The sequence below is a fragment of the Hevea brasiliensis genome, chromosome 14, assembly GCF_030052815.1.
Source record: "Hevea brasiliensis isolate MT/VB/25A 57/8 chromosome 14, ASM3005281v1, whole genome shotgun sequence".
Taxonomy (NCBI): domain Eukaryota; kingdom Viridiplantae; phylum Streptophyta; class Magnoliopsida; order Malpighiales; family Euphorbiaceae; genus Hevea; species Hevea brasiliensis.
In genome coordinates, this window is record NC_079506.1 from 3,540,702 (window position 1) to 3,550,420 (window position 9,719).

The window sequence follows — 9,719 nt, forward strand, 5'->3', positions numbered from 1 at the left end:
ATTTCTAAAATAAATATTCTTTTAAAAAGGTTTTCAATAAATCTCAATGTTTACATTTTTTTATGAGAAAATAATTTTATCAAAATTTTAAATTTAAAAATAAATTTTATTATATATTTTATATTATTATTTTTAAAAGAGATTTTTTTTTTAAATATTAAAAGAGAGAAAACTCCTAATTTCTTATATATTTCAATAATGTTAATATGTAAACATCGACTCAAGAGCTATATAACATTTTGTTTTCTTTTCTTTTCTTTTTTACAATAGACTGAAGAGTTATGAAACAGTTTCTTACCACTTACTCCATAAAAATTTTATTCTGAATTTTCACATGGATTTAGCTTGTGGAGAATGCAATGTATGCATCGAGTCAAGAGCTATTTTTAATCTGTCACATTGGTTACAAAACTCCCTACACCCCAGCTGGATGAGACAATCGAAATTAGATGGAGAGATTCTAATTTAAATTTTTTTCCTTTTTATAATTTAATTTTTGGAAAAAATTAATAAAAATTTTTTATTAATTTTATAATTTTATAATTTTAAAATCTCATAATTTTAAGTTTTACAATTTTTTTATAATTTTAGAATCTCATAATTTTAAAATAATTTTAATAGCATTAACAATTTAAATACCATTAAATTAAATATTATTAATAAAAAATAATTATATTTGTGTACAACAAAAATAATCACTATGTCATAATCAATCCTTGAAAAATAAAAAGTTCATAAGACTTCTTGTTTTTAATATATATGATTAGGTAAAGATATTATATAAAGAACAGGGCCACCTAGCCATTTATGATTTTGACTCCTACAACATAATTGCTTCATTATCTCATTACTAAAACTGAAAAGTCTGTCGGTTTCCATTTGCATCCATTTGATCATATATTTTTTTTCATCTCCTCTTTTTTTTTTTTTTTTTTTTTTCTCTATCTATACTACACTTAAAATGTCTCTCTGTAATCGTAAAAAATTTTTTTTTTTACTAAAAACGTCTACTCTTTTTTTTAGTTTTATAAAAAAAAATGAGATTTTTTTTTTTTATTTAAAAAAAAGATTTTTTTTATTAATAAAAAAAAAAAAAAAAATAGCAAAAACTGAGTAAGTAAAAATATAATGCTAGTGTGAAATATGGTTAGTCTAATTGGTAAGTATAAAAACCCCATTTCTCATAAACCGATGTTCAATTATGTTGTAAAGCACTTAAAGAATAATAATCTTTAATGCATCAGGTCAATTTATGAGAATACATATTTAAAATCGATCAAATAGAGAATTTAATTTTAATTGTGGTGATAGTATATACAATTGTATTAACATAGCATGACATTATTAGCTTTATTTCTCCTTGAATAAGTGGGAACGTATTTTTCATTGAGTTTGACGAATAATGAATAAAATGCAATGAAACACAGTTATAGTGTTTTATGAATGATGCTTTGCCTTTACTTCCCTCTACCACTGTTTTCTGGTTTCGTGTTCGAAAATATATTGCAATATTTCCAATTTCAATATCTTGTAATTCGATGTTTTGTTTGATTATCAGTTGTTTGATATAGATAGACACCATTTTTTCTATTTTGGGATAAGCAAGGATTATTTTATTAATAAAAAATCAAGAAAAACTTAGCAAATAACATTCACTTAAACCTGTTTATCAGACCTCCCCAATACACCCAACTTAAAGCAAGATATGCTTAATTGCTAAGTGAAAAAACCACCAAAGAAACAGATCAGATCAACACAAAGGAGCCTAATGGTGGCCCAGGACAAAGCAGCAAGCCCAACAGAAAGACAAACAACCAAGAGTACAAGAGCAAGCAGAAGATAGCTCTGACCGAAAAGAACCAAAACAACAAGGAACATAATCATAAAAAAGCATTGACACCATATTAGTTTCGTGAGGGAATAGCTAAAAACAATAGGTGAATATGACCCAGTTCGATTTGGATTGATTTTGTCACCATTGATCCTACTCAACACTTAGCAAACCCAGTCATGAACTCAAAATAAAGGACCAGCATGTTAAAAGCATGGAGAATCTATTTTCTTATAAAAACAAAAAAAAGGACCAACATGTTAAAAACAGAGCACAGAAAAGACATGGAGGACAGTTCCTAGGATTGGATAAGATGCGGCAACCAGTCAAGGGCTCCAGACCAAAGCAATGAAAGGACAAATCTGCAATAGAATTTGCTTCTCTTAAAACATGGCAGAAGATAATCTTTGTCAACCCGATTAAATTAGAGCCGATTGAGTTTATAGTTTGGGAAAGATACACTAATTGCAATAATCTCATTAAAACTTTGTCCACTAATTGCAATAATCTAATTCAGATGATTCTGAAGAGTGGTTAGTTTTTTTTTCCGTGCATTTCTCTACATGTGAAGACTCTTTGCACGATTAGAAGAAGGAAATTGTAAATTACCATCATCAAAATCAGAGCTCAAAAGCTCTGACCTTCAGAATTTCCAATTCTTGGAAAAGTTTTCTGCGATTGTCAATGTCCCACATTAGATTGCCAGAATTCTTTTTTAATTAATAAAAGGAAAAAGTTCAAAAATTATTAAAAAAATAATATTTTATAAATTAATATTTAATTCAATAATATTTTATAAATTAATATTTAATTCAATTTTTTATTTGAAAAATAAATGCATAAATATCTTTCCATGCCGATTGTTGAAAAATGCCATTACTGCTTAAAAAGGAAAAATCCATTTGTCAACTAAAAATTGATTAAATCGATTCAAAAAGTGGCTAGTCAAATCGATAGCATTTATTTTTTTTTTTAACTTACAGTTAAAATATTTTCAGATTATTTATGTCTATAAAAATTAATTTTTTTTAGTGCACGGGTGTTCTTTATAGTTTGCCAAGTAAATATGACTCTTATGCTTACCTAGAAAAATGATATAACTTAATCTTAAAAAAAAATACTTAATATTTCATTAATTAATTTCATTAGCCTTTTAGGCCATAATCAATTCTTGAAAGATAGTCTTAGGAACACCTCCATCCATTTTAATATATCATGTTTAAATTTTTTTTATTTAAAATTATCTGTTGTATTTAGAAATAAAAGAGCATTAATTATTTTTTTTTAATTTTATCTTTTGCTTCCACTAAATATAATAAATATTTATATAAGAAGTAATTAAGTGAGATAAAAAAATAATTTAATTAGTTACTTGTCTGTTTATAAAAAGAAGATTATTTAATTATTTTTTAATCACTATGCAAAACCCAAATACAACATATAAAAATTTCTCCTTTAATTTCATCTTTATACATATGGATTTACTGTTTTAGACCCATACATAAAAACATTTTATGAAAGCAACGTTTCAATGATCTTTCCATGTCAATAGTTGAAAAATGCCAAAGCCGTTTAGGAGCTTGCAAACAAAATCGAAAAGTCCATCATAAAATCATTTCAAAAATTGATTAATTAAATTGATAGCAATTTAAAATGACATGATTTTTTTTTCATTCACATTGAAAGTATTTTTTCATAGATTGGGTAAAATGATACTACTTAATATATTCATAGATTAATTTCAAAAGATAGTAATAACATTAACTTTAAACACAACTCAAAATGTTACGTAGTAACATTCATTTCAAAGATAGGATAACAATACAACACAAGCTTGAAATTCCTATAGGAAACATAACATCACCAAAGATCTATTACAAGACAATCTAGGTCATTGGAGCTGAGAGTAGTCCAACGATATTATTCAATTGCAAGCGACACATAAAAGTCAAACAACATAGGCTACATTATGTAGTATTTCCCAACCTTCCTTGAATTCCTTGAAGTAACCTCGTAGATCTTGTTTGATTGCAATGGCTTCTTAGGCGACTGTTTAAGAAATTTTGTGAACCATTTGGCTGAATCTTTGGGGTATCTTTTCAGGTTATCTTTGTAGTCTACATAGTACAAACCAAATCTTGATGTATAACCAATATTCCATTCGAAATTGTCCAAATATGACCATGCAAAGTAACCTTTGACATTAACTGAGTAATTCCTGCCAAAACCAACCATTGTTAGGAAAAATATTCAATGATTATAAAAAATCTCTATGTTAGCATCTTGGAAATTGTACTCACTTCAGGGATCCCAATGCATTCCACAAATGCTTCTGATAATATTTTATTCTGAATTCATCTTGAAGCGCTTCCTCAATGGGTTGGGTTTCATTATTATTATTGTCAACCCCTGAATTCGATATGAAAATTTTAATAAATTAGGCCAAAAATATAACTTTAACTAACTAGCTAGCATTCTTACATGACAAAGGCATAGACTACTTACCATTCTCAGTAATATAAATTACTGGGTTATTGTATGTGTCTTTGGTGTAATTCAAAAGATGTCGGATGCCTTTTGGGAAAATGTAAAACCAAGATGAGTAAGCCTACAAATTTTATTTTTTATGTTAGTAATATCATCCATAAATGTATAATTCTCTTTGTTTTTTTTTTTTTCTAATATATTGTCTTGCATACTAACCTGTGGACCAATGAGATTACCATCATAATCATACGCTGCAAAGTGAAAAAAAGAAAATTAACATGTTGTCAACTAAACTTTTTAAGAAAGAAAAAATTATATATATATATATATAGACACAGGCACACATGAACTTACGAGTCTCAGTAATATGATTATCGGTTTTGTATCTAATATGATTTGGATCAACTATAGCATTCGGTTTTGCATAATATGAAGTGTAGTATTGTAACCCAAGAAAATCATATGATCCTCTAAGTAACTTAGATTCTACATCAGTAAACTTGGGTAATCTATCTCCAACTAAATCCTTCACAGTTCTTGGATACGTGCCATAGGTCATAGGATCCATCCACCTGAAAAATATGAAAAGTAAATGTGAAAGGTACTGTACATATAAATGTTTAATTATTAGTCTAATTTTGGGGGAAAAAACTCACAATCCAAACATGAAATCAAGGGCTGTTTTGGCTGCTTGTACATCTGCCGGTTCATTGGACAAAGGTTCATACCAATAGGTAAAGAGTGTTATCCCGATTTGGCCACCATGAATTGGCTGCACAATCAATATAAGAAACTCAAATATGCATATATTTCTACTTGGGGAAAAAAAAAACAAGTAATTAATTAAACACACATATATACTTTGAATTTTTCTCTATATAATTGAACAACTGCAGCATGAGAAAGGAGCAGATGATGGGCAACTATGTATGGTTCAGTGGCAGAGTTTCCAGCACGACATTGACGATTCACCCAAGATGAGCATCGACCAGGTGCAAAAACCCCATCATCATATGAAAATCCACTAAGAGCCCATGGTTCATTGAAAGTCATCCAATACTTTACTCGGTCACCAAATTCTTCAAAAAGAAGATTCGCATATTCATAATAATCATACCTATATTTTATGCAAACAATTAATAAGATGTTTTATTAGTTTTATTTTCTAAATGAGAATATTATTGTTGACTAAAATTGATATGAAAGTTCTAACCATCATTTTTTTATATGTAATATAAAGTTGTATACTTACACGATATCACGACTTAAAAAGCCACCATACTTGTCCTCCAGGGCTTGAGGAGTGTCCCAATGAAAAATAGTAACAAAAGGCTCCAATCCTAAATTTAGCAACAAAATAAATTAAAAGTTAGGCATAATTTCCATCTCCAATAAGAGTAGTGGAAGAAAAATTTCTTCTTTCCCTCAAAAAAATTGAGGAACTAGAAGATCAATTTATGCTAGTTAAATAATTGTATTTTGTTCAAATTTTCCAATAAATACTTGGTGTTTTATTATATTTTTGAAATGGGAATAGAAAAGAACACATCCCTTCAATCTGCCATTTTGAACGTGTTTTCTAAACACTAAAGGCATAAAATTTCTATTTGCCATTTGAATCCTTTAAAAGGAAAGGAGACAATCATCACCATTGCTTATAATTTCATTGATAATATTATTGTAAAATTCAATCCCTTCCTTATTCACTCCTTCACGTCTCCTTCCACCTGAATATTCAAAATTTCAAAAATAAAGTTAGAAAGTGGTAAATAAGTTGTGTATCAAAATTGAAATGAAGCCAAAACAAGTTGAAAGTTTATATTTTAAACTTTGATATAATACTTACTAGGTATAACTCTGGGCCATGAAATGGACAGTCTAAAACCTTTAAAACCCATATTCTTCACATTTGCTATATCTTCCTACAAGATCAGTTTCACAATCTATTTAATTTTATTGTTGATCTGATAAAAGAAAATAAATAACAGTTTGACTATTATACTTTGAAGCGATTATAGAAATCAACTGCAACATCTCCATTGCTGCCATCCAATATTCTTTCTGCAATATTACATAAAAATAATTAACATTCCACATATACATATATAAAGAATTTTAGGGATTAAATAATTTACTCACACACACACAAAGATACCTGGAGTCTCCTTGGAAAATTTGTCCCATACACTAGGTCCTCTACCCTTTGTTGTTGCTTCACCTTCGATCTGAATACCATAAATGAGGTATTTAATAAATATTTCTATGCATAATCCTATATGATGTATTTAATAATTGTTTATTTATTTGTCACTTATATTCATCATTTTAGACAATGGAAAATATGAAGAACTTTCACTCTAACACGAGTGAAACATGTATACAAAGGTTAATTTATACCTGATAAGCAGAAGTGGCTGTCCCAAAAATGAAGTCATCTGGAAAATAACTACGGCTAAAATCTTCTGGGATATCATCATCTGCCATTGCTGGCTTAGTAAGAGCCAACAAGCTTATGAGGAAGATGAGCAACCCTAACAGCTGAAGGGAATGTTTAGTAGTCATAGCCATATTGATGGTTTTAGGATTTCAAGTGCTAGTGTGCTCTTCACTTCTTGCGACGCCCTCCTTATATAGAGTCCATGCAAAGGCATGGGAGTCGTCCACGTGATATATTGCATGCATGGTTTCTGCGTTTAAGGTCCCTAATCATGCATGGTCCATGGTATATTCCCTGATATATTCCATGCCTTCCCTACATTTTTCTTTTTTTTAAAAAAAATTAAATGTTTCTTGCCATGCAATTTTCTTACTTTTTGAGAATTAAAAATATTTTTTTATGTGTATGCCCGAATGAAAAATATTTTTGAAGTGTACACCTGAGCTAAAAAAATATTTTTTGAGTGTTGAACAAATTAAAATTATTTTTTACGTGTAAACATTAAAAATATTTTTTAAGTGTACACCGAATTAAAAATATTTTTAATTCTCATAAAGTAAGAAAGTTACATGGAATTACTTCAGCACATTATTATTTACCAGTAGCTTCCATTTATGTTTAGTTCTCTATGGACTATGGTGAAACTTTATGGGAAATTCTTCCCAATTTCTTGAAATCTTAATACCATTGGTTATGGCTTTGGTCACTTAGCCTTTTGTGCCTAATTTTGGAGATATTATATAGCTAAACAGGGGATATCCAATAAAATAGGAACAGAAAACTCAGTTTACCTTGAGAATGTGGCTTGCAAAACACGAGGCAAATAGGCCAAGTAGTCACTCCCCCTAAAAAGCATTAGTTTTTATCTATCCAAATTAATTAAGTTTTTCATGATTTTTCATACTTTTATCAAAAAAACAAAAACGCTTAAAGGATGAAGATAAATTATTGAGGTATAACTAGTTCTTCACTAGCTGTCGTTTAACTTCTCTTGTTTATGGAATTCAGATTGAAGGTGAAGCTAACAAATCAGGTAGAGGACCTAGTGTCTGGGACGCATTTACCCATAAGATTCCAGGTATCATTGCGTGTTGTGTGTGTTATTTTCTACTACACTCGAAACATCTTATAATTTTACTTATTTCTATGCAATCTTGCAGAGAGGATATTAGATCACAACAATGGAGATATAGCAGTTGATTTCTATCATTGCTTCCAAGTATAATAGTCAAAACTTATTTTTTAATTCTTTTTATTTTCCTACAAAATACTTGTTTACTATCAAAAATAAAATTTAAAAGGATTTACAAAGCTGCTGTTACAGGAAGATATAAAAAATGTGAAATATATGGGTTTTGATGCTTTGAGATTCTCCATTTCATGGTCTAGAGTTATACCTAGTAAGTATTTAATCAATATTTTGAACCTTTAAAAATGTGCTGGCTTCAATTTTCTACATTATATATTAAGAATTTTCTTTTTTTTTCATTTTTTAAATTTTGAATATTTAGGTGGAAGGAGATGTGAAGGAGTGAACCAGGAAGTGATTGATTTTTATAATGATGTTATCGAGGAAATTAAGGCAAACGGTGTTATCTCTTTTTTTTTTTTTTTGGCTTGCAGAACAACTTTCTTATCTGCAATATTTAGCAAACAAAACAACAAACATTTAGTATTAGAAAATTCTAACAAATACAATAACAATATATTGTCTTCTGGTTCGTTAATTATTTTTTCAAAAGTAAAGAAGGAACTTTATCTTCTAGTTATTCCATCATGAAGTTATAAAATTTCACCAGACAGCTAACTTATTTTGTTGCAAAATGCAGGTTTAAAACATTTTGTTATGATATTTCATTGGGATACTCCTCAAGCCCTAGAGGACAAGTATGGTGGCATTTTAAACTCTAATATTGTGTAAGTATACAACTTCATGTATTACACTTTAAAAACATTAAAAGGTCAAAATTTATTTGAAAAATAATATTCTTATTTAAACAATTAAATATTTGCATAAAATATAGGAATGACTATCGTGATTATGCGGATCTTCTTTTTGAAACATTTGGTGACCAAGTGCAATATTGGATGACTTTCAATGAGCCATGGGCTCTTAGTGAATTTGCCTATGATGATGGACTTATTGCCCCTGGTTGATGCTCACGATGGGTGAATCCTCAATGTCCTGCTGGAATCTTAGCCACTGAACCTTATATAGTTGCACATCATATACTCGTTGTTCATGTTGCAGCTGTCCAAGTTTATCAAGAAAAGTACAAAAGTACAAGGTATATATGTGTGTATAATTAATTACTTCATTTTTTTTAAGCATAAATGTATGTATATTTGAGTTATATTGGCTGTGCAGGAAAGGCAAAGTGGCCAGATCGGGATAGCACTTGTTTCCCTTTGGTTTGAACCTCTCTCTAATAGGACAATTGATATTGAAGCATCCAAAACAACTCTTAATTTCATGTTTGGATTGTAAGTCTTTTTTTTTTTTTTCAAATTACGCTACAACTGATTCTTTATTATGTGTATAAGTATTTAAATAATATATACATTATTTATATAATTTTCAGGTGGATGAATCCTCTATTCTATGGTCGATACCCAGGAAGAGTTCGAGATTTAGTTGGAAATAAATTGCTCACATTTACTGATGAAGAAACTAACTTGCTTTGAAAATTGTATGATTTTATTGGGTTACAATACCACACTTCATCTTATGCAAAACCCAATTATACAGTTGATCCAGAAAAATTAGATACAAAACTGATAGTTGTGTTAATGAAACTCATAAGTTCACGTACAAATGCAATATATATATATATATATATATATATATATATATATATAAACTTCTACATCTATATATTTATTGAAAAGCCTTTTTAAAAAAATTTAATTAATAACATATATGGTCTTTTGTGCAGCTTATGATTATGATGGTAATCTTATTGG

General features: G+C 28.8%; 2 protein-coding genes across 2 annotated transcripts; one reads left to right on the top strand and one right to left on the bottom strand.

The window, feature by feature from the left end:
* Positions 1-3,596: 3,596 nt before the first annotated feature.
* LOC110639362 (beta-glucosidase 24-like) lies at positions 3,597-6,918 on the bottom strand. Its single transcript, XM_058135449.1, has 13 exons — positions 6,716-6,918; positions 6,474-6,543; positions 6,321-6,379; positions 6,165-6,240; positions 5,968-6,045; positions 5,571-5,658; positions 5,180-5,435; positions 4,975-5,090; positions 4,673-4,890; positions 4,535-4,569; positions 4,337-4,439; positions 4,132-4,240; positions 3,597-4,049 (listed from the first exon to the last, which is right to left on the bottom strand). Exons 1-13 carry the CDS (start codon positions 6,884-6,886, stop codon positions 3,794-3,796), a joined length of 1,635 nt encoding a protein of 544 aa, XP_057991432.1. The 5' UTR covers positions 6,887-6,918; the 3' UTR covers positions 3,597-3,793.
* An 80-nt stretch (positions 6,919-6,998) lies between these two features.
* Positions 6,999-9,440, top strand: LOC110639374 (cyanogenic beta-glucosidase-like). Its single transcript, XM_058133346.1, has 10 exons — positions 6,999-7,040; positions 7,764-7,833; positions 7,916-7,974; positions 8,267-8,286; positions 8,379-8,473; positions 8,585-8,672; positions 8,780-8,907; positions 9,007-9,014; positions 9,124-9,239; positions 9,338-9,440. The coding sequence occupies exons 1-10, from the start codon at positions 6,999-7,001 to the stop codon at positions 9,438-9,440; spliced, it is 729 nt and encodes a 242-aa protein (XP_057989329.1).
* The last annotated feature ends 279 nt before the right edge of the window (positions 9,441-9,719 follow it).